We start from the raw sequence: 23,566 nt of genomic DNA on the forward strand, positions 1-23,566 counted from the left end.
CAATGGCGTTGAAATAGTTTAAAGACTCGCGGGGTCCGAGAGACGTGACGGAACGTTGGAATAAACTCGACCGGGCCGTGTTCGCCATATACCAGCTGCATCGCGGGCAAAACAAGAAGACGCCTGTCATCGGGCACGACGATCCGTAGAAGACGCATCGGAATGCGATTCTGCAAATGCGCAACCGTGGCCTCCATTCACGGGGAACGCGTCGCGTCGTCGCGGCCAGCTACGGTTTTAAAATACGGGAACGAATGTGGGTAATCGTGCGGAATGACAACGCGATACGATTAATTAATGCCGATGGAAGCGTCGAGTTCGTATTCGTGTCGAGTTCGTGGCGATAGGACCGGAAGCGCGCGCCGAGCGCGTAACAAAAAAAAAGGAGAAGAATCGCAGCCTTTATGTACGCGAATCAACTGTTTATTCAGCGTATATGGCGAAAACGAGAGAAAGAGGAGAAAGAGATGGAACGAAAGCGGGGCGAGGGGGAGGACCGGGGGAGGAGAGGCTGCGCGGGGGAGGAGGGAATGCAGCAACAGCAAGCGCGAGTGATCGACGTGAAACGAGTTCATTCATGCTTGGATGTTGTAATCCTGAATGGACGTAGAATGGATCGAAACTGTGCGATCAGCCTAGATTGGGCTGACTTGATATATATATATATTTTTTTTTATTTGTAGGATAATTTTTACGTGGAAGGTTGACGTAAATTGAACTTTCGGCGTGAGATATTGTCTTTATATGTATCTAGTTAAACATAATCACGCAGTTTCCGGTTATTCAATGATGCTGAATACGATTTTTGCGTTAGATATGTGCAATCCAAGATGAGAAAGAAACAATTATCAATTAAAACGTCGAATTTAATATCCTCCTGTGAATTAGAATTAATTTTCGGCGACCGTACGTCGTTTGACGATGCCGCGTTAAAATCCAGGCTCGTGGGCAAGGTTAAAAGGGCGCTTCTCTCTATCTCTCAAGGGTGCGATAACTTTCAGCGCTGACTGTATCGCTGGATGATGTATCCCCCGGGGGTTTTCTCCCCTTGGGTGTTGGGGTGTGTTTCGTTGCCTGGCAACGACACCCTCGAAGTCCGCGCTCTGATTGGCCCCGTCTCGCTTTTCCTGTCTTAGCCTCTCTTCTCACCCCGTCGCCAATCAGACCCCCCCCTTCCCCCTCGCCCGTGCTACCGTAGCCACCCGTTCCGTGCTCTCTCTCGCCGATGGAAACCGCCGTCGTCGGGGCGAAGTGCACACACGGGCGCGTGCAGAGGAGAAAAAAAGAAAAGAAAAAAAAAACCCGAGGAACACGCTGCAACGCGTCTACACGAACAGGAGGTATTAGGGGGGTAGTTCGGCGCAATGGCGCAACGTACGTGTATGTGCACATATGGGAAAGCGATGTAATATTATCTCGGATAAATAACACGGATCTTTTGTTACTTCTCGTATTGTTGTGCGAGTGGAATAATATGCCGAAGAGAAAGTGCGACTAGACGTTTCTTTCATCAAAGCTGACTCTTTACGTTTAATTCCCCCCGCTAATAACGCATATCTTAGCCGTTTCTTTTAATACCGAGTAGAAAGGGGGTGGGGTACCCCTAGATAACTCCGGCAAAACTTGAAACTAGTTTTCGCAGGATATACCGGAATCTTATTTGCCGTAGATTCATCCGTTCGAAATCCGATTACCGAGTAAACCGCCGCGTTTCGTTTGGCTCTCGATGTCATTGAGAGTCATTTCTATTTTTACGGCTCCGTAAATTGTACGAAAGGATTAAGGGCGATTCCATTGGCTTCCTTTTCAATGCCTTCTTCGAGTAGCCGGCTTGTTGTCGGGACTGCACAGCGCTACGAGAGGATTAAACCTTCCTATTGATCCCCGTTCAATGGATTCGTGCCCTTTCACGTGCCAGCATTCGTAATGTTTTGACATCCTTTGCGCTCGTCTCTTCGCCTCTCTCGCTCGCTTCCTCAACGCTGGGAATATATCTCCGTGCCTCTCTAATTCGATATTCGATAATAAAATTTACTTCCCTCGAATGGAATATACACGGGGAAAATAATTTCTTTCAAAAATATATTGGTTTTATTTTTGCCGGTAAGAACTTTTATAAATGCAGTAAATTAATAATTGTTATGTATTATCTGTTTAATAGACAGTCCATGCTGCAACGATGATTCTTTAAACGAAAATTTCTTCCTTAACCCGTCGCAATACTTTGATGAAGAAATGGTCGATAAAATTTCGAGCAAGAACAAGTAAGTGCGTTATTAAATATAAGTAGTGTTTCAAATGTTTTATCTATACAGAGACTAATTGTAAAATTGAATGCCCGTTTTTTACAGAATACGAAGAGTGCCAAAAGTATATTACGGAACGCGAACTCACAAGCAAATCGAGCAGGTAGTCAGAGAATTCAAGAAGACCGCGTACAGGCACAAGAGGTAGAGCAACTCGCAAAATATCCGTTTATTAAATGAATGTATAACGAGTAAATTTCTTTAGGATGACCATATTGAGCAGCCGAAAGCAAACGTGCATTCAGCAAACCAAAAAGGATAAGAACGAGTTGTGCAACGAACTACTCGATCCGCGAAAGGTTTCTATAAGCGTTATATACTCACAGAAATTAAAAATTAAATAATTGTGTAACGACATTATTTCTGCACGTCAGGGTAAAACATGTCCATATTACAATGACCGCAGTAGGATAAGGGGGGATTCCGCATTTAAAAGTATGAAAACGCCTTGGGATATCGAGGATTTGGTCTCATTAGGCAAAAGCATCGATTCCTGCCCATATTTCGGCGCAAGATCTTTGATGGCCACCGCGGAAATCATCTTTTGTCCTTACAACTATATCCTGGATCCAGATATTCGCGAAAGCGTAAACATAAATTGTTATTAATAAAGTATCTAAAACCAGGAAATGCTATGAATAATTGTAGCAAAAATACTTTATCAATAGAATTTTTAATAGTTTTAATCTTTTTATATTAAAATAGCCTTTACACTCTTTTCTAAAGTATTAAATATCGAATAATAAAGTATATAATTAAAATATACAGATGCAAATCAATCTGAAAGGCGATATCGTGATTCTCGATGAGGCTCACAACATCGAGGATATGTGTCGGGATGCTGCCAGTGTGAATCTCAGAGATGACGAGATTACAAATGCTGTTAAAGACTGCAAACATCTTTTGTCCAAAGGCCATGAACGTGAATATGCCATTTATGATACTATACAGAACTATCTTATGGATATCGTAAATTTCCTTCAGAATATTGAAGTCAGAGATAATGTATGTACTTATCAAATAATCAATTAAATATTAATTTTAGTTTTTACATTAATTTTGTATATTATTGTGATTTATTTAAAAATTTTTTTCGTATTTCAGATATTTATTATCAATTTATAAAAATAGTTATAATCGTTATCTTTATTATAATAGAATATATATGCTTTATAGGGTTCTGATAGGGAAATGATTAGTAATACTTGGCTTGGTATGGAATTCCGGGTGTTGCTCGACGTGAATAACGTCGGATGTTCTAGATTTCCCAATTTTCTTGCCGCCACTAGAGAGGCTATAGAAGATTTTAATAAAAATATGAAGGAACCTGAGAAAATGATACTGACTATTTCGCAAGAAACTAAGAGAATTCTTGAGCACGTTTGTTTATCTATGCAAATGATTGTATCAGATATCTTAGTTGATGACTATAGGATGTGTGTCATAGAAACGATTGAACTTACTAAGAACGTTGTAAGTCCGTATATCTGAGCAGTTCAATGTAATTACAATCTGTTTAATTGTATGAAACATCACACAGTCATTTTTTATCAGGCACCCGAAGACACCTGGATCAAACCGAGTTTCAAACCGAAAGTTAAAGTGCGAACCATGAAACTGATATGTATGAATCCCGCTATAGTTTTTGCGCCTTTGGCCCGTACTGTCCGCTCTATGATAGTCACTTCGGGTACTTTGACGCCGACTACGTCGTTTCAAAGCGAACTCGGCACGCAATTCCCGCATATAGTCAATCCTAATCATATTATACCGAAGGAGCAAGTGTATGTAAGATGCATATCACGAGGGCCAAAAGGAATAGCTTTAAAGGCCGTCTATGAGAAAGTGGGCACCTATGATTTTCAGGTCAGGAGAAACGGATTGTTAATGATTTTATTTTAGACACATTACATATTATAAGTATGCGAAAATCAGTTAGGTAATAATTTTTTCCTAACGCGAGCGTGAAATGGGCCGCTTTTCGCGCTTGTTTTGAGTGAGCAAAACGATCCATTTTGCAATGATGACGTAAGCGTTGAAACATGGAGCCATTTCTCAACTAGTGGAGAAATGAAATTGTAAAACAAGCGCGAAAAGCGACCTGTTCCACGCTCTTGTTAGGAAAAATAGTATGAACAACTCGTGGGAAGAGTGGTCGAGCCCAAATGAGTGTGATGATCAACTTCACACTCATTCAGAATCGACCACTTTTTCCACTAGTTGTACAATATACTATTATCCTAATAGGACGAACTCGGGAATTTGATTCTTCAAGTATGTGACTCGGTACCATATGGTGTACTATGTTTCTTTTCGTCCTACACGACAATGAACAAGATACACGAGAGATGGGAAAAACTCGGCATATTGAAGAAACTCTCCGACTTGAAGGAAGTTTTTATAGAACCGCAAAAAAATGAAGATCTGCCCACAGTCATGAGAAATTATCGCAGAGTAATTGAGGAATCGTCGTCTAAATCGTTTCGAACAGCATGCGGAGCTATCTTGTTTGCAGTTTACAGAGGAAAAGTGGCGGAAGGAATTGATTTCAGTGATAATGAAGCTCGTTGCGTATTAGCAGTAAGTAACATTCTTAATTTTTATTTACACATTCACATGCATGTACACATGTATTTACATATGTAGTATACATTTATATATCCTTATGTCTATTAGATTGGCATACCGTATAAACCTTGTAAAAATAATGATATAAATATGAAGATGAAGTATAATGATTCGAAAGTATCCAAAGGTTTGCTATCTGGTAGCGAATGGTATGGTATCAATGCATTTAGAGCAGTAAATCAAGCAATAGGTCGTTGTGTCAGGCATATAGGCGATTGGGGGGCTGTGCTGCTAGTAGATGAAAGGTATGTATGTGTAGATATAAATTTGGGAATAGATAAAAATATTCATTATGTTGATTAAGTTTTACTATTAGATATCAGTCCAGATTGAACCATCTACCAAAATGGATAAAAACAAGTGTAAGTTTCGATTGTCAAAATAAATTATTGTAAACTATATTTACAATTTTTTACTAATAATTGATTTATATCGCAGATGAGATGTAACAATGATTACGATCTAGAAATAGAACTTCAAGATTTTGTAGCCATGCAAGCTGCACGTGAAAGAGGAGAAAAATGTATAGAGAATTAACACTTTCTTTAGAAGATATATAAAAGTCTATGCGCTGAATGAAGAACTTTTTTTTTTTATTAAAAATGATTATCTAACAATTATTATGTTACGTATTTAATTAAGCATCCTATTTATACGGATTTATTTAATGTTACATATTGGTTGTGTCCCTCTTTTCAATCATTCTTAATTGTTTTTTCTTCATCCTCTTTATTTTTGCAGTATTTTTAATCTGAAAATGACGATACAATGAGAGATTTATAATATACCCAACAAATGTACGCTATAATATACATGATGTTAGCATTTACACTTACAACTTGCACGATTTCACTCTTTTTTCTATTCTCTTCTGCTCTCTTTAAGTTTTCTCTTCTTCGTTCCTTCTTGGCCTCTTTCTCCGCCTGCTTTCGTGCCTTGATTGCCCTTGACATCTCTTTAACGCGTTTCAAATCTTCTCTCAACTTTTGTTTCTTATCAAACGACAACCGAATTCCACGCGTTTTAATTATAGAAGAAAACCTGCAACCAACATTTGTATTTGCATCATTAATTCATATCTTCATGTTTTTTTTAGTCATTTACTTATATAAAACGCTGGAATCTAATTAGATATCATTTGGAGGAAATTTGGAGAGCACATCAAATATTTTCATTTTATTAACTGAAATTATTACTGTAGAGTTTTATTATGAACGGAACATTGGACAGTTCAATGCTAAAACAGTTTCTTATCAACAAAAGATCTTTAGAGAACAGAAAACCTTCAAACAATGATATTAAAGTTAAAAAAAAAAGCTCCAAAGTGAAGGTAATGGCAAACTTACAACCCCCTCCCATAAAAATTACAGTACTATTTATTTCTAGATAATTGCTTGGTTTGTAACGCTTAAGGAAGAATTGTTTTGAGAATAATTGTATTATTACTATTTGTAACAAGCTGTAACTTACTTTGTTTTCTCTTCCTTCCATATTCTACCGGATTTCGGTTTGCCTCGCGGGATACGTTGTCTTTCACGTTTCTCAGCATTAGTCGACGACTCTGGCGTGTCTTTATTTTGCACCGGCGCCGCATTCAATATATCTTCCATACGCGTCACTTTCTCGCTCGTCATTATTCGGAAATATCGATGAAACGTGCGCTCTTGAAATACTCCAGCATGTAAACAATCTTCTCGGAGGTTAGTCTTGGTCCGTCACGTGGCGGAACTGGCGGAGAAGTGGACAATAAGCGAAGTGAAATCGCCACGAGCTTCATTACCAGCAACAGAAAATGTAACGACAAAATATAAACGCAGAAAAAAATCCAATTTTCTTTATTATCAACTTTTCTCATCTCTATTCCCTATTATTTATTCTTCTTCATCTTATATTATTATTATTTTTATTTAGTAGCACGTTTGTAGGGAGCTACTTTAATCGCAGTAGTTCAAAATTGATTTCAGTTGCTAAGTACGTTATGTTGGAACAAGATCCTGTAAAGATTGTATTCTTCTCAATGAGACGTCTCCTGGGATTTTACAAATAATTTCTTTTTATCGAAAATAATCCTCATTCGTGCACTTTGTAATTTTCGATTTTTGTCTTTGCAGGTAAATTAAACCTCGAGCACCCTGTATGTACCGACGGACGTGAACTCTATTTTTTACTGCTAGATGGTATACGTATACGTATATGATATTAGTTGCAAGCTACACGCGTATACTATACAGAGGGCTACTGAATAACCGCTACTCACGAGTCACGTCACTGACGCCACTCACTTGACTCACGACTATTTTAAGCTGCACTGGCTGAACTAGACTGAATTGGTGCAATAAGTTGAAGTGAGACAAGTATATTTTGTTTCACTCTAACTTACGGCATCAGTGTGCACTGTGCACCACTTGCACCAGTTCAGCCAGTGCAGTTAAAAAAAAAAAACACCCACTGTATCCTGTATCCCTTCATTTTTCTTCATTCATTGATGAAGGCACGTGCATTTGTGTTGATAGCACGCGTTGCTCTTCGTAAGTAAAAAACTACGATTTCTAAGGGTTCAGATTATCAGAACTTTTGATAAATTCACAGCCACAGAGTTAAATACATCAATTAAAAATCATGGAATTTCTGCAAAAAATTTCCACTGAATACTTAAGCCCTAACAGCCGACTTGATCTGAGACTCTGCGCGTCGAACCACGTGCTCCGTACGTATTCTCACTCACGTATTTTAATTACATACATATATGTATAAAGTATCTCGCGTCCTACTACGTTTGTCTATTTCGCTAAAGTCTCGACTGATCACTTGTGAAATTCACGCAGACTTGTCGGCGACCGCTGCTGGCCGGGAACTCCTATTGCAGGCACCAGAAGCATTGGTGCAGTTTGTTACTCTTGTACAAGATGATCGCGCATCCATCAGCGGGTGTGCCGCACGAATATTAGTAAATATTACCGGAGATGAGGCAGGAGCCAATGCAATGCTGATTATTTCGGAACTAGGTAATTCGACAAAGAAAGATACGACTAGGGCTACGGTCAACGTGACGCTACAAATGCTTTGGAGCATTCTTCTCTTTCTTTCTTTCTTCATTGAAAGAAAAGAGAAGAGGAATGCTTCGAAGCATTTATAGCGTTGACCGTAGCCTAGTAAGCAAGATGTTAACGGATTTGATCCTATTGGCGTCAATTATATTCGCATTAGGTTATTTCTGTTCTGTCAGTAGAACTTCCAATAATCTGACGACATTAAAGCAGCAAAAAAAATTGAGCAAAATCTGGTCACTTCATAAATAGAATATTTTGAATAATTACAAAATGGTAGATTTTTTCATTTTTTGTTGGCATTCTGCGAACGAAATTGTAGCAGACACTTTATAAAGTTTGTTTTCAACAGATTTGCCTACCCAGGGACCTAGTCAGAATTTAATAAAAACTTGTCTGAGGTAATATATTATCGTATACTTATTGTTGTATCTTCTATTCCGTTTCGGATTTTACATGTTATTTTTTGTAGGGCCATAATGGATAAATCCAGTACTCTAGCTGACGCCTGTTGCATGATACTTTCTAATATGACTAGACCGTTTCATCTGGTGAACAGAGTGATAACACTTATCGAACAAAGTAATTATTCTTGGGATGAAATAGTAGCTGCATTTACTGCAAACCAGTACAACACTACAGGCGAGAAATTGCATTATCTTGGATATGTCTTTAGCAATCTTAGTCAATCGCCACGTGTCAGAAGGTACTGCTGATAATTGATAATTGATAATTTTTGTATTTTACTAAGTTACATCTCGTAAATACATGTGTTTTAATTACAGGTATTTGATGGATCGAAATCGTTGCGTTATTCAACGGCTCTTTCCGTTCACGGAATATTCTAAAAGTCAGATTAGACGAGGCGGTGTTGTTGGTACTTTGAAAAATTGCACTTTTGACACGGAAAATCACGAGTGGTTGCTAAGCCCCGAGGTGGATTTGTTGTCATGCCTGTTGTTGCCACTTGCTGGTCCGGAAGAGTTTGACGACGAAGATAACGAAAAATTGCCAATTAATTTGCAATATCTTCCTGCAACAAAAACTCGAGAGGCTGATCCAGGTATAAGGTAAAATACAGCTCGGCAGATGAATACTTAAAAAAATCTAATGTAAAGAAACATTAACAACAGTATTTATTATTATGTTATTTCCAGACTTATACTTTTGGAAGCATTAAATCAACTCTGTGCAACAAAAGCAGGTAGAAAAATATTGAGAGAAAAAAATACATATGTCATACTTAGAGAGCTTCATAAATGGGAAAAGGATAGAAGCTGTTTATTGGCATGTGAAAATGTCGTGGATATCTTGATAAAGTAAATGTTTCCGAATAAAATTCTACTTCTAAAATTTAATTAATTGGTTTTTTTTTATATAAAAGAAATTTGTATCTTTTTGTTACAGAACCGAAGAAGAAATTGGCTTAGATAACTTGAAAGAAGTAGAGGTGCCATCTGAGTACACAGAGACATTCCATAAGATGGATGAAGACTTTATTAGCGATACATAGATAGTGCAAAAGTTTGAATTATAAATACGTATAATATTTGAAAAGTATTTCACATACAGTGTACATAATACTTATCTAAGCGAAGAAACGAGCATAAAAATGGTGATTTATAACACATTCGACTCTTTGTATTCGCGTTTCTCATATTGCACTGTCCCGTTTTATCATTAATAATAAACTATCAGGTCCGGCGTAGCAAAGAAATATCATAACTTGATTTTTATCGCTTACAGGTAAACGCTTTAAAGTTGAAATAAAATATATAAATAATTTTCATTTCCTGTAACTTATGCGCTAAAATCTTTCAACATGAAAACAGGTACAAATAAGTAGTTGCATGTTATTTATCGAGAAACGACTAATTGAATCACGATATGTTCGTGAACGATCCTTTATCGATCATAACGCGAATGGCAAGGTATTACACGAACACGTATATAATAATATTAAATACTAAATATGCGAAAGTACTGTTAAAGATAATTTTGGACTTCCATCAAGGTAAGTAGCCCAATCCAGCTTCGAGACTGATCGAACTTCTTGTACTTGACGCGTTACTAGCCCTTCTCGAAATACGATTGTTCTCACCCGCGCCGAAAACCGCGGCGATCTCGGCGCTTTTTTTTATGGAGAGCGCTTCGTGATGCGCTCCGGATCTCCCGCTACCGCGGGAGGAATACTTCTTGTCCCGTTCCGCGCCACCGACGTAAACCAAACGGCCCTGAGTATCTCTGGCGCTAACCACGAGGACTTTCTCGCTGCCGGACGACTGCTGAGATCTTCTCCCTGGGCTGAAGAGATCGTAATCCAAGGCCAAGTTATCCGAACTGCCGCAAACTGGCGACGATCGAGTCTGCGATAGAATTCGTACAAAGAGATTTTAATATGACTGTCAAAATTAAAATAAGATTAACAGTTAACATAAAGTTCCTTGGCTACCTTGAGGCAATCGGTGTTGCGTGATGAACTGTGACTACTGGTGAGTCTCGAACCTCTGATCCTCTCAGGACTGTCTCCTCTGCTGAGCGTGCTCTCCGCCGGCACGATTCCCTTCTGCCTGAGTTGCTCCAGTATAGTCGGCTGTATCGGTTTCCTCGCGCAGTAACACTTGTTGCTCTCGGAGCAACTGTCCGTGTCGCAAGCGCAAACGACCGTGTTTCCTGAGACAGGCGTAGCCTGTACTCTCCTGGACAACGAGCAGTAACACTTATCCGCCGACACGCACGTACACGACTCGGAGTCGTAGCTGCATTCGCTGCAGCTCACGTATCCGCTGCTGCTCCTGTTCGCGGTGGCACCCATGCTGCGACTCAATCGTCTACCTGCGTAGTTTTATAATTATTACGCGTCAATAAGTACAAACTATACCGAAATTCAGATATTTTGTTATATTATACTATATTATTATAATATATATTTTGTTTTACTTTATAACATTTTGAGAAATTGGAACGTACTAAAGGTGTAGACAAGTATGATTAATTTAGATTTTAATTGTAATATTTCTACAAACATGTATCGCTGTCTTCCGAAGTCGTGTGGCACATCCCGTTCTTGCTTGTCCTCCGCGAGGATTTTCTCCTACCGAGTCTGCTCGCCAGCACTCGGTTCCGATGATTATTCCTGACGTCGCATGACGAACTACTGCCGAAGCTATCGTTTAATCTTCTTGCCGGGAATATCACGGAGGTAAATTCTGTGGGACCACCTTTCAGTCTCGAGACCGACCTCTTTATAGCTCTGCCCAATAAACAAGATCGACGGCTCGATCTTCGTCTTTGTGGCCTCCGTCGTCTTCTCATGATACTGGCGGATCGTTGATACAATTCATCTTGCGTCAAGGTCGCGGCCAGTTTCAGTAAGAACTCCTTGTAGAGCGGCTTCAGATCGTTAAATGACATACCCTCCGGATCTGGAAAATAATGAGATCTAAAATAATAATAGAGCGCAGTTTGAAAAATTAAGAACAAAGGAGATAAAAGGGCAAGCTGGATGTGCTAAGAATGTATTATAAATTAGATAAACAATAATGTGACATGCGTTTCGATCTAAAATAAGATCGTCTTCAGCGCGCTAATAAATCCTGAAAATGTATTATAAATTAGATAAACAATAATGTGATATGCATTTCGATCTAAAATAAGATCGTCTTCAGCGCGCTATAATAAATCCTGAATTAGATCTAAACTTTGTTAGATTGAACTTTGTTCAATCATATTATTATTTAGCATTATATTATTACCTATAATGGCTGCCAAAATGTCGTCCACGCTGGTCAGACCCTCCTGATTCCTAAACTCGTCAAACAGCTCCGTGAATCCGAGCGGAGTGCCCCCTTTGACGTTATTGGTTCTCCGAGTGCTTCTGGAAGTCAGGAAACTGCCTCTCCTAGGTAGCTCGACCCTCGTCATCAGGTCCCCTCTGTCCACGTCCACGTCGCTCTGCGATCTCTTCAGCGCGTTCTCCTGCAGGATCCTGTTCGCGTTCTCCGAATGGCTAACGGGCGGCTCGCTGCCCGCTCTGCTTCTTCTTCTCACCCGAGGATGACTGTACTCCGGCATGCTCAGCGAATAACCAGGATCCTCTTTCCTCAACGGTTTGTCCATGGTGACGACTCGGCTGACTCTTTTGCCGGAGTACGCTCTCTCCGGGTCCCTCGAGCGTCTCTGCTGGTTTATCGTGCCGTCTGAATGTTCGTGATGTGACTGATAGTGTCCATTATTTTTCAAGTTCTTCGCGAAGAAGATGTCTTCTTGACATCTTCTCGCCTGACTGTTTCTGTTGTTCTTGCCCGCGTAAATGTCCTCCTTCTTGAGACTGTAGATTTTATCAGCGTCTTCGATACGCGAACCGTAGACATTTTCCTTCTTCCTGCCGGGTTGCTCGTAAATGGAGCTCATCTCGTTTCTCCCGGTCTTATTGACCTTCTCGTATATCAGAACGCTGTCAGTTCCGGAGGAGTATAATTCGCAATTCCCAGCGCAATTCGCTCGATTCAAATCGTACGAGCCGTAATTTCTTTCGTAAATGTCATCTTTCATGTCCCGTCTCGTATTGTTCCGTTTATACAGTTTTTCGTACTTGTTCGACTGTCTCTCGTAAATTCCGTCCGTATCGTTATCACGAGCGTGGTAAATTTTATCTGACTTATTAGACTCTATTTCGATCCTTAAAGAATTCTGGTCCTTAGCGGAAAACATCTTGTTCTTCGAATTTTGCAGCTCCTCGTTTCTGGACAACACGATGTCACGATTGTTCTGTCCCAGGTTGCACTTTTCGACTTTGACATTGTCGCGTCTTCTGCCGCGCGCCTCGAGAATGTCCTCCGCCTTCACGTCGGAATTCTTCTTCTTCCTACGCGGTACCTTCTGCTGGCTAGGCTTTCCGCCTTCGTCCTCGGTGACAGAGCTGCTCACGGAAGTCTTCTTGGTTCTGGGCGGTCTGACAGGATGCGGCGCGGTCGGTCTCGATGGCGGAGGCAACAGGCAACTGATCCTGCTGCTGTGACTGGGCTCGCGGACGCTGGAGGCAACGGAGGCCAGACTGATGCAGCCGACGCCGTTCGTGTGACGAGGTCGTCGCCGATTCGCATCCAGATCGGCGAGAAGAGCGCGATACAATGTGGCCGCGGCCGCTATTGCGTCTTCTTCGGATTCGCAAGCGAATGCGTGACACTCCAAGAGCCTGGCCGCCCCGGGCCGTCGCATCACCACGGCGAAGATCGGGGGATAGAATTCCGCTTCGCTTTTCAAACCGCGCATTGTCCTAAAATTAAAAGCAAAATTAAACATCTGTTCGTGGAATTTAATCTTTAAATGTATGAATATGCGCTTTTTACGCTGTTAAAAATTTGTAGTGCCAAATTATACTCATTTTGAGATATTTTTAATTATTTCTATAGGTCGTCACAACTGCTCCATATATCATTAATTTAAGTAAACTAATAAAATTTAAATAATATTGTTTTATATTAAAATAATAAATTTTGACACACATGGTAATTAAAAATAACAAAATATTTTAATATCAAATTAAATTTCATTCTTTAATATTTAACAGGGTAAACATATAATATAATAGGTATTGGTAGATCTTTGTATCCCAAAAAATTAATTATAATTATACGTAGCGTCCACCTGTAGAGATCGGCGTGCTTGTCTTCCATCGTCTGTCCCTCGTCCTGATCGCCGACCAGAGGCAAGAAGGCGTGGTGCACATCGCCCGACGGTGTTCTCTTGCATCGCAGCCGCAGGGCACTCCATACCGCTATTCTGCGGAAAGGATTATTCTTCTCGCAGACCTCGCTCGTGCGGAACGTCAGTCCGCGCCGGGAGACCTCCAGCTCGGCCCTCACGCATCCCTCCATGCGTTCCAATAGCTGACGAAGAGGTTCCTGAAGACCCCGCACGCTCGCCACGCGTCCGCCGACTGGAGCAGCTCCCATGTATTTTACCTACATGAAAGTGCAAAATATTCAAATCATCCCGAAGAATATATTTTTAATAGAGAAAGAAGACAGAGAAGATAATTTAAAGTAACGTAAAGCCGACGTATCTTAAGCTTTTTATTGTTTGGAATGTGATTTATTTCAGTAGTATGATCGGAGATCGGAGCGAGAATAAGAAATCTACAGGGGAGTTTCGAATAATTAACATAAAAACTTTTTTTTTTACTTTGGACGACATTACGAGAGACCGACGCATCTATGTAAAAATAGCGCTTGACAATAGATGCATTCTTTTTGCGTGTCTGAAAGCGGTGGGAACCTGTTTCGCGCGATGGGCAATGTCGAAGATAAACAGGGGTCGTTAAACGGGAACTTTATTATGCATATTTTGAACGCGATAAAGTTCTAACTATAGTCTCTCTGAAAAATTTTTATTGCGTTGCCGCTTATTTATATTCGCTACCGCTTCAATATCTTATCCCCTGCGGAATGTAATAAACATTATAATATATATGTTACAATGTGCAAAACTCGAATCGTGGACATCGGATTTCGTACCTCGGATGAAAAATAACGGTGCTCACTTTTATCATACAATTATCCGCGAAATCCAACGATTCGAGTTATATAGAGAGAGAGGCGTGACTTCAGCCATCAAAGAAAACAGGAGGGAGTCAATGCTCTCGACTGTAACAAACAGCTGCCGTGCCATTATGATTGACTGCCACGCCTAAGCAGGTTTCCTCGTCAGGTTCTCTGACGTAATTCTATCGATTGATCGGCATCTTCTTTCGTGAGCCCCAATCGAAGTGCGCGAAGCGAGGCGAAACAATGCGGCGGAGCCCATAAAACAGAATACCGTGTCGGCGGCGGTAAAGAATCCGCATACCGGCGTAACACAACTAACAACTGAAGGAGAATTTTTCAGCGCTCCGAATAGTTTGTGGAACTTGTGGAAGTCCGTCACGCTTCGCGGATCGTGAGCGGAATGAAAGTGACGATTAAAAATTCCGGATCGACGCCCCGAGGAAAGTCGAAGGACTTTTCGCGACCCTTTTTCGCGAATCGGGGCACGTCCGCCGCGATTGCAATATTGTAACGCGTGCTACGTATACCGAATGTAGATCTCGTGTTCGTCGAATTTTTATGTATCAAAATACCCAAGTCAATCCCTTGAAAAATACACTAATTAAATATATTTATATATTTTAATTACAAGATTTTGATAATTTATTTCATATGAATTGTAACATCATATTATTTATACTATTATAGTTTTAGAATTATAAGCCTTATTGCAACTCTGTTTATATTGTAATTAATTTATGTAAACGCGTTATCAAAGCGTTTTCTTCGCTTATTAAAAGTTCTGTTGTACCGCACATTGCAATCTATTATAATCTCAATTAAAGCGATACCATCAAATAAATGTACGTATCTACTAATATACGAACTAATTAACACGTAAAAAATTAATTTTGCTGTGTAAGACCGATTAAACTCCGAAGGGTTTGATACCATCTCAAGTTGGATATATAGAGATCTCAGATATATGATTTGCTTTCTCTTCGGATTTTTACAATTCTGTATATACTATAAGTACATTACTCCTTAAAAGATCACTGAGCAATTCTTTCCTTTCTAATGAGCAACCAGCTCGCGAGTAATTATACGTCGATCTCAATTTTATTTCTGACACGGAATCATCACGATCGTCAGGGTGATCTACGCGAGATTTCTGAGGCGGAAAATGGATACCATCCAACGTGCTTCTTTTCACGAAGCTTTTCACCGATCTCATATTTCAGATCTCATCTTCGATGAAGAACAAAACATATAAGATTAACGGTTTATTGTTGAGACGAAATGAGAAAGGTGAATTAATCGAATTTGAAAATGAACGAACCTGATTAATTGTGCGGTCGCAAGGAAAAAAAATATATATATTAAATTATATTTCTGCTCAAAGGAGCGAAGCTAGGTCATCCTGACACAACTATTTTTCGCGCGTAACGATTTCCGCAATTTTACGTCACATTAATTTCTCATTAGATGCCTCGACATTCATTCGCGGGATTTTGCAGTTGTTTCAATTTTGACACTGAGATAGACGAATAAAAACGCGCCCGTGAAGTCACGTTCGCTGGCGAAGTAGGTGAGCCTTTCGTCGCGGTGCCCGAACCTTCGTCTCCCTTGGAGAACGGAATGATCACGTTCGGCCACGTCGAGATTCGCGAGATTTTTCAAGCGAGGACGTGTGCGGATGCACACAATGGAATTAACATAAGTGAAAATGCAGCCGCGCGCGTACTCGCTACGTATACGGTTGAACCGCCGCGAGATCCCCGAATCTGAATCCTCCGACGGGCGACTCGAGCGGGCAATCTCGCGAGTGCTCCACGTGCGTAATTATTTATTCGTGTCATTACCGGCAGAATTGCGGCGGCACATTCACCGGGCGTCCCACTTTCGGCCTCCACCGAGGCGAACATCGCCTCGATGCGCGCCTGGACGGCGCTGTTCACCCTCTTCTGCTCCTCGTTCGCGTCGTTGGGGTTGCTCGGGATGACGACCGACAGTCCGGCGTACCATCCTCCCAACGTCGAGCTGCAGATCGATCTGAGGTGATCAAGACTCGTCAGTGCGAAGATAATAAGAATAAAGCGGTAATGAAAAAATAGTGGATAATAAAAAATAAAGTAGCGCAAGATCAATATTAATTCCCTACGCTCTAATTGGTAAAACGTAATTAAAGAATTTAATGAAAGATAAACAAGAAGTAGTGTAAGATCAACGTTAATTCTCTATGCTCTCTAACTGGTCGAATGTAATTAAAACAATTTAATAAATTCGATTCACCTGGAGTCTTCGAACAGCGCGTCGATCTGCGCCTTGCTCCTGAGGGAGCATTCCGACGGTGGCCCGCCCAATCGAAAACCATCTCCGTAATGGGATATTCCTAAGGTCGACATGCTTCGTACGAATGTTACGCAACCCGTTCGAGATGCGTGTGTTTGCAAATTGTTTTTCTATTGTGTTGCCCGCTGACGTCATTCGTTCTGAAAAAAAAATGCACATTATTACGGTGTAATCAAGCGGTGGCCTCAATTGGAAAAGAATTATTATAGCTGATGATATAATTGACGCTAGTTTGTTCGTCGATCAAATCTAAACAGAACTCGTATATGGTAATTACTCGCGTCTACTTGTTTCTAACAACCTTGTGGAAGTTAGTCAAGGTTTCCCCGAATGACCCGAATACGATATCAGTGGAAAAGTTGTTAGGACCGCGCGTATACGCACAATCGGGTCCTTCGGCTTTCATCTGGTGTTTCGCGTGGTGCTCATTACCGACGTCGCGGCGCGTTAAATTTATGCGGGCGCCAGACGGTGCGTGAATAATTAAAATCGCGTCAGACAGGACCGGGTCAGCCTCGGTACTTTTACATACGAGGCGAGATAGACGCGGGCAACGGTAAAAGTGATCGGGACAAAAGGAAAATGCGAACAATATGAGCTCGCGATCGTCGATGCGTGACAGATAAAACGGTTGACCGCGGCAGCGGCGATTTGAATTTTCTTGCACGTGATGTCTCGCGATTATGCAAACGGCTTGAGAGACGGGCGTATCGGTCAACGTATTAAATGATGAAAGTTGTTAGCACCGCGTTTAAGCGTAAATTAATATAAAGCGAACTGATATAAAGAGTGCTTTACTCCTTTGCCTTGAATCAATATCAAGGTCGTTGTCCTGCAAACTAGAAATCGTAAAAACTGTTATTCATGGGAATATATAATATATATATAGAAAAATTGCGTGTTTATCCGCTGTTACGGATTTCACCGGCAATTGAAACTTTACGCATTTCTTCATTAAGGTGGTGTACGCGCGCCGCTTTTTAATAACTCTTTAAAAAAATGGTGCCGTTGTCCAAGTGCAAAACCGGTTTCAACGGAGATCCGCAGTAATAATATATTATAATTTAAAAAGTGACGCGACTTTCTCCTTAATCAAAAGACAGAACGATTATCTTGCCACATGTTATAATTAAAGGTACATTTTTTTTAATTGAAAATTTTATAAATGTAGTTGAAATTAAATAATTAATATTCGATGCAGTTATACAAACATTTCAAATTACAAATTTTGTAATATTAGAAAGATGTATTCTTGCAATAAAGAGTCAACGTCAGCCTCACGTCCGGTACGAGCTAGCGCTTTAAGATATCTATATACGACTGCTCACAGTTAGGCTTTACAGTTATGGGCCAGCTGGATGAGGCGGCATGCAGCCTGGCCGGTAGCCGAAAGGTGTCAATGTCGAGTTTGGAGTCGGGTTATTACGCACGCAATCTTCTTTTTTAAATTTAAAGTATAAGAAGTGGCGCTGAGTACTAAACTCCTATCATCTATCACTTGCAAAATGTCAACAATAATTTTTAAACTCTTGAACAAATAATTTAATTTAGATAATCCATATGGATCCTTAACTTCCTATTAAACAGGGAATCTACCTCTTAAACGAGGTATACACAGGATGAAGACTGGGCCGGAATCGAAGTACGGATTTTTGTGTTATTAATCACTCGCGCAGCCACGGAGCAACGCGTCATCCCCGCACGCAATCTGAAATAACTGTCAGTACGTGTCCCTCTCGCGAACGCGTATTGACCTTACGTGTCGATCGTACGCAATCGTTACACGACGAAATCGATTGTCAAAACAGCACTGTAATTACGATTCGGCTGATTGGACCACCGACGATTTCGAAAACGAGCGGAAGGCTGCGTTACGATAATTATCGGTGGCGCAGGGTAATTAACAGGGGCCACCTTCGGCCACGCGCGCGCTTTTAATCGAAACGGAAGTTTTCTCTCCGCGCGCTCCACTCATCGTAAACAGCTCCTGACACTCAAATTTTCCTTTATACGGCACAAAATGTGTGATGCCACTCATTATGTCGTGAGATCGCTCGCGAGAAGACTGCCTCCTTGCTCATCGCCTGAAGCCGGCCCTGAATAATCACCGCCGGTGAGCTTCTTGATGCCGGTGACCCAGTTTCGGCTCTGCACGCTACCGTAATCACTGCAGCAGCACGAACCTCATCGATGTTATTATTAACAGTCTGTGACTACGCGCCGAATTAGCGATGACGTTTGAAAAATTAACACGGAGCGCCGCGCGAGCGGAACGTCGGAGGAATCTCCGTGCGGCGTGGACGGGAAAATCGCGCGGGGAAACGGAGATGATTTCGCGAGCGATCGCTCGATCCGCATCCGCACTGTCCGTCGCGTTTCTCTCGAGAGCATCATCTCTCCCTGTTTTCATAACTGTCGAAGCGTCCGCGTCGTGTTTGAGGCAACGGTATTAAGGTCGGCGAACAGATTACGGCATCACGTGTCGTAGACGAGAGCTCTGGTCGATATAAGCGCTCGACTTTGATGCGTGTGCGTCGTTCAGCTTACAATTACCAGGTTCACGGCTCGTTTCCCGCCTGCATCTGCTTTAATGGATTTCGAACCGACCGATAATCACATGCGCGAGACATACATCGTCGGTGCGTCATCGCCTCGATCGCATCGATGGATCATTTTCTTAGCGGTTTTAAAAGGCACGTCGTCGGTTCCGGGAATTTTAGAAACTCGGTAATTATCGTGCGCGGCCGGAGATTTCATTTATTTCAGACGCGCACACATAACGGTTGTCGATGCCGACAGAATATTGATCGATAATTTTTCACTTACATTTTTCACTTACCTATTGTTAGTATTGATCGAATTTGTATGAAGAACGAACTCCATAGTCGCGTCCCGTCACGTGGACAACGTGATGATTTGATTGTCGCAATGTTTATTGTCAAATCAAAATATACGAGGCTAATGTAATTAAGATTTACATATCCCCGAGATTACGTCATATAGCGCACTATTTAGATATTTAGAGCGGCAGGAACATCTACTTTCTTTTCTGTGAAAAATTTGGCATATTTACGTCACGACTCGAATAAGACTAATTGTCCGAGATACCTACCTGTTTGCTTCTTAAATATCGCCACGTGTGCTCCAAGATGAAACTCAACCATCCGATTTCGGCGCTGCCACCCCTGACACAGTCTCAATCGTTCGATCAACTCGCACTGTCATATCACCGTCAGGTACAGAGAATCTATCACGAGAATTGGCGAACCGGGACGTCATTCGCGAGAGGATGCCGCACCACGTCAAGGAGCCTCACTCACGATCGTTCGCCAATTCATCTCTTTGGCCGACCTTCGACGGGGATCCTCCTCCTTGCGTCCGCCGACCTTGGCCGCGACGAGTCGATCCGGATGGCCGTCGACGTGAAACTGCCGGGGATGTTCCGCAGGAGAGGCCCGAGTTCCTTTAGCTAGCGAGTCGGCGCCTCCGCGCCGCGGAACGAGCAGGAGGAGAGGGATGAAGATCGGCAGAGTGAGAAAGAGAGAAAGAGAGAGAGGCGAGATGCCTTCTCCCGATGCGCTCTCGGGCGTCGCGAAAACACGCCGGGTACTCTCTCGTTGCGACGTCCGGAAATCTCGCGCTAATGATACCGCGCTGATAAACCCAATTGACACGCCCACGATATTGCACTTTTGCCGGATAAGACGCTTTCTTCCCTCGCTATTACATCCGCTATTATCCAAAGAGGTGATGCTTCACGGAGAAATTTTTGCCCGCCGTTTCAAAGAGGCATGAGATTCATCTAGGTACCTTAATTTATATTTTGGAGTAATCAACGAAATTGGCTAATGAGGATATAATACGATCTTGTCTGGAAGATATTTCCTTTTTCCATCAGCATTATCTCTTTGCAGTTCTTGTTTTAAACATTTCTAATATCAAAATTCTGTTTACTAATCGACATATTTTGCGATAAATTTTATTTCATTTTATTTGCATTTACATATGTAAATACAGCCAGTTTTTAAACGCTCTTGCGCATACATTTTCTCTTTTTCGTAAAACAAGTACCTAATAAATCAATAACTTTTGCGTATTATTTTACACATGACGCGTGTACTTCGTCTGACCGATATCCGACTGGTTTCGAGGTGGGTTAAGTCGAATGATGCCAAGAGGACCGCACCGGCGAGGCGAGGAGCAAACGCGGGAGAGGATTTCGCCGAGAGCGGAAGAGCGAGGGAAAAAGATAGTTGCAACTGAATCGATCGGGCAATCGGGTGGACCGTATGGCGCGTTCGTCCCGATCCTCTGATTACCGCCGGCATTGGAAGCCGGTGCGCGCTCGCCGCGGTAACGTCGTAACCGGTAACGGTACCGGGCTTCGACGGTGCTCACCGGATGGCCGCACCAATATGAGAGTACTGTTATTCCAACTATGCGGGCTCCCTGTTCTCCCTCTCCGTCTATTCCCTCAGCGGCTGTGCCCCGTCACTCCCGCGTTTCCGTCTCGCTCTTTCTTACCCGTTCCGCGACACGTCCGGCTCGGTGTTACCGTTCACGTCTATCGATCCGGTTTCTTTCCTTTTCTGGCGAAAGATTTGGAATTCCCATGTCCCGAGTCCCTGGTGAAAAAAATTGCTCGTATTTTCTCAGAAATTTTCTAAGAATTGAGATTTATGAAAAATTCTGGAAAAATATATAAAATTTCTCAGATACTTTTGAAAATAATTGGATGGAGATTTTCGGAATATATTTCAGTAGGTATCCGTATGTATGAAAATTTCTGATAAATTGCACAAATTTTCTCATATTTATTTACATTTCTACAAAGACATGTTGGCGGGGAAATGTTGGCGGCATATTGATCTGAAATATTTTATTATTTTGTTTAAATTTTTCTGAAAAACGTTCCAATTCGTAATAAAAAATCTGAAAAATTCTGAGAAAATCTGAAGATTTTTATAGAAATTCTGAGTGAAAAATTCAGAGACATTTTCCACCGGGGGTGAACGAGTGAATACTTAATGATGATAACTGAGAAAATCACGATTCCTCCTGTAGCGAAATTCATTGCACGTCACAATCTGATTTACGTTATTTTCAAAATTAGCCAGCCATGTCAACGTAACGGTATTGAGTGCCGAAATATTAATACAAAAACGGTAAGTCGGTAGTAGCAAACTTCCGTGGAGAAAAATAATTGTTACAATCGCTCGAGTCGAGTAAAGTGACTATGTCTCGCTATGCATAATTTCTGTCGCAATCGCAATTTACTTTCATTTGTGTATTGTTAGCCGCCGCAACGCTCGTAGATGCATTGCTCGACATTAACTTTTAGCTAATGGCGAGAAAGTCGAATTTTAAAGATACCGCATACGTTTAACATTATCTTTATTACTTGCATTACAAAATTGCAGGCTAAAAGCACTCGCGCGATGATGATTGCGACGCTTTTTAATTCAAAGCGTATTTTTCTGTGTAATGTATTAATCATTGCAACAGAAATTTCAGCTTAGTGGGTTAATTGTATGAATACTATTAATAAAACATAGAAATAACTGTTAATTCTGTTATATATTTAATAATTATATGTGATTGTTTGCGCGTTAGTCTAAAGAGAGCGCATCTTTCAGAAAACTTATATATATAAAATAAGCCGCGCGATGTTTCCGTCAGGATCGATAGAGACCCGTTATAGATCAAGTTCGCATAATAACCGTTGGTTTTATGCATCGCGCGATTACGGCTTACGTCTCATAGGTATCGTTCAGTCAACAGCAGGTGGCATATATGCCTCGTAGCCACGGAACGTTTTGCTTTAGCGAGAGGCTACGGCGACTGCCAATTTCTCACGAAGGCAATCCCGCATCTGTTGTGTTCATCCTTTTGAAAATCACGCGAATGCACCTAAGCCGGATACCTCCGATTAGGCGCCGCAGTGTCGTTGCACCGCTATTTCGCAGGGTTCATCGAATTGTTGATTCGTGTGTTCCATATCTGTCTGTCGAATGCGCCTTATTTCTCGTTACACATATGCATACCGTGAACCGGCACGTTGAATCGGTTAAACATTTAATGAGAAGCGTTTGTTAAGAGAGAGTTTTGATTCCTGAACCGTTAAAGAACGAGATATTAATGATCTATAATTTTTATAATCAACGTGCAACTAGACATTTCCTCGGGTAAATGTTACTAATTAATAAATTGCGCTCGATTGTCACGATATCGTGATATCCTTTAATTTTTAATTTCGACGTATACAAAACCGGCGGAAGTCTCCGCGGTATGTGATTACGTAAAGCTTTTAAAATCACTTAGAGGGATTCAGGCGGAAGTATTGGCGACTATCGATTTGTCACGCAGGCACGGGTTTTCGCAGCTGTTACCTCGTCTCTTCTAAATGCAGAGTTCCGCGTTTAAATGCCGTTTCTCCATTAGCTAATTGCGGAACCTCCCATCATTCACAATTACTCGTTACTACTTCATAATACATCGAAACTGCATTTAAAAAGCACTTATAGCAGGAAATGACTCTTTCCATCTGTTGGAAATTAGATGAAAATATGTAGGTATGTTTTGAAAGCGTTAACTTACGAAGTATTGTTTTAATAAAATAGTTCCGTTTAATAAAATATTCCATATAAATTTCATACAAATTTCAAGTATGAAAAATAAATATAAAAGATGTTTTTAATCAAAAAGT

The 23,566-nt window shown here is 41.2% G+C and overlaps 4 protein-coding genes across 7 annotated transcripts in view; 2 read left to right on the forward strand and 2 right to left on the reverse strand.

Annotated features, from left to right (window-relative positions):
- The window catches only part of LOC112466624 (Fanconi anemia group J protein homolog), a 44,046-nt gene extending 38,495 nt beyond the window's left edge, over nt 1-5,551 (forward strand). For 3 of the 4 annotated variants that reach the window (XM_025034817.1, XM_025034820.1, XM_025034819.1), the window contains exons 5-15: nt 2,162-2,264; nt 2,352-2,450; nt 2,512-2,605; nt 2,681-2,893; nt 3,075-3,311; nt 3,483-3,779; nt 3,861-4,172; nt 4,554-4,886; nt 4,983-5,179; nt 5,239-5,296; nt 5,373-5,551. In XM_025034817.1, coding sequence (XP_024890585.1) covers nt 2,162-2,264; nt 2,352-2,450; nt 2,512-2,605; nt 2,681-2,893; nt 3,075-3,311; nt 3,483-3,779; nt 3,861-4,172; nt 4,554-4,886; nt 4,983-5,179; nt 5,239-5,296; nt 5,373-5,471 — 2,042 coding nt within the window. In that variant the 3' untranslated portion in view covers nt 5,472-5,551. The remainder of the gene's footprint in view (nt 1-2,161; nt 2,265-2,351; nt 2,451-2,511; nt 2,606-2,680; nt 2,894-3,074; nt 3,312-3,482; nt 3,780-3,860; nt 4,173-4,553; nt 4,887-4,982; nt 5,180-5,238; nt 5,297-5,372) is intronic. The other variant, XM_025034818.1, reaches the window with a different exon arrangement.
- Nucleotides 5,507-6,786, reverse strand: LOC112466626 (coiled-coil domain-containing protein 86). The gene is made up of 3 exons (XM_025034823.1): nt 6,405-6,786; nt 5,771-5,975; nt 5,507-5,685 (listed from the first exon to the last, which is right to left on the reverse strand). The coding sequence occupies exons 1-3, from the start codon at nt 6,566-6,568 to the stop codon at nt 5,605-5,607; spliced, it is 450 nt and encodes a 149-aa protein (XP_024890591.1). The 5' UTR covers nt 6,569-6,786; the 3' UTR covers nt 5,507-5,604.
- Nucleotides 6,787-6,878: 92 nt separating this feature from the next.
- LOC112466625 (protein HGH1 homolog) lies at nt 6,879-9,611 on the forward strand. The gene is made up of 8 exons (XM_025034822.1): nt 6,879-7,462; nt 7,524-7,641; nt 7,760-7,939; nt 8,334-8,382; nt 8,454-8,687; nt 8,767-9,051; nt 9,139-9,300; nt 9,389-9,611. The coding sequence occupies exons 2-8, from the start codon at nt 7,554-7,556 to the stop codon at nt 9,492-9,494; spliced, it is 1,104 nt and encodes a 367-aa protein (XP_024890590.1). The 5' UTR covers nt 6,879-7,462; nt 7,524-7,553; the 3' UTR covers nt 9,495-9,611.
- Nucleotides 9,612-9,774: 163 nt separating this feature from the next.
- On the reverse strand, nt 9,775-20,265 carry LOC112466623. Its single transcript, XM_025034816.1, has 8 exons — nt 19,973-20,265; nt 16,801-17,000; nt 16,371-16,560; nt 13,631-13,947; nt 11,737-13,259; nt 11,008-11,406; nt 10,434-10,816; nt 9,775-10,347 (listed from the first exon to the last, which is right to left on the reverse strand). The coding sequence occupies exons 2-8, from the start codon at nt 16,911-16,913 to the stop codon at nt 9,991-9,993; spliced, it is 3,282 nt and encodes a 1,093-aa protein (XP_024890584.1). The 5' UTR covers nt 16,914-17,000; nt 19,973-20,265; the 3' UTR covers nt 9,775-9,990.
- Between the last annotated feature and the right edge of the window lie 3,301 nt (nt 20,266-23,566).

The sequence above is a fragment of the Temnothorax curvispinosus genome, unplaced genomic scaffold, assembly GCF_003070985.1.
Source record: "Temnothorax curvispinosus isolate PA1 unplaced genomic scaffold, ASM307098v1 QBEX01016430.1, whole genome shotgun sequence".
Classification (NCBI taxonomy): domain Eukaryota; kingdom Metazoa; phylum Arthropoda; class Insecta; order Hymenoptera; family Formicidae; genus Temnothorax; species Temnothorax curvispinosus.

Excerpts from the sequence above, each read along its gene's own strand:
- LOC112466626 (XM_025034823.1), bottom strand. The coding sequence starts at position 6,568 with ATGACGAGCGAGAAAGTGACGCGTATGGAAGATATATTGAATGCGGCG. Across the intron at positions 5,976-6,404 it reads TGGAAGGAAGAGAAAACAAA|GTTTTCTTCTATAATTAAAA; the intron begins GTAAGTTACAGC and ends TGTTGGTTGCAG. Across the intron at positions 5,686-5,770 it reads AGAGTGAAATCGTGCAAGTT|ATTAAAAATACTGCAAAAAT; the intron begins GTAAGTGTAAAT and ends CGTCATTTTCAG.
- LOC112466625 (XM_025034822.1), top strand. The coding sequence starts at position 7,554 with ATGGAATTTCTGCAAAAAATTTCCACTGAATACTTAAGCCCTAACAGC. Across the intron at positions 8,383-8,453 it reads TTAATAAAAACTTGTCTGAG|GGCCATAATGGATAAATCCA; the intron begins GTAATATATTAT and ends TATTTTTTGTAG. Across the intron at positions 8,688-8,766 it reads CAATCGCCACGTGTCAGAAG|GTATTTGATGGATCGAAATC; the intron begins GTACTGCTGATA and ends TTTTAATTACAG.
- LOC112466623 (XM_025034816.1), bottom strand. The coding sequence starts at position 16,913 with ATGTCGACCTTAGGAATATCCCATTACGGAGATGGTTTTCGATTGGGC. Across the intron at positions 13,260-13,630 it reads AAGCACGCCGATCTCTACAG|GACAATGCGCGGTTTGAAAA; the intron begins GTGGACGCTACG and ends TTTTAATTTTAG. Across the intron at positions 10,348-10,433 it reads GCAACACCGATTGCCTCAAG|ACTCGATCGTCGCCAGTTTG; the intron begins GTAGCCAAGGAA and ends ATTCTATCGCAG.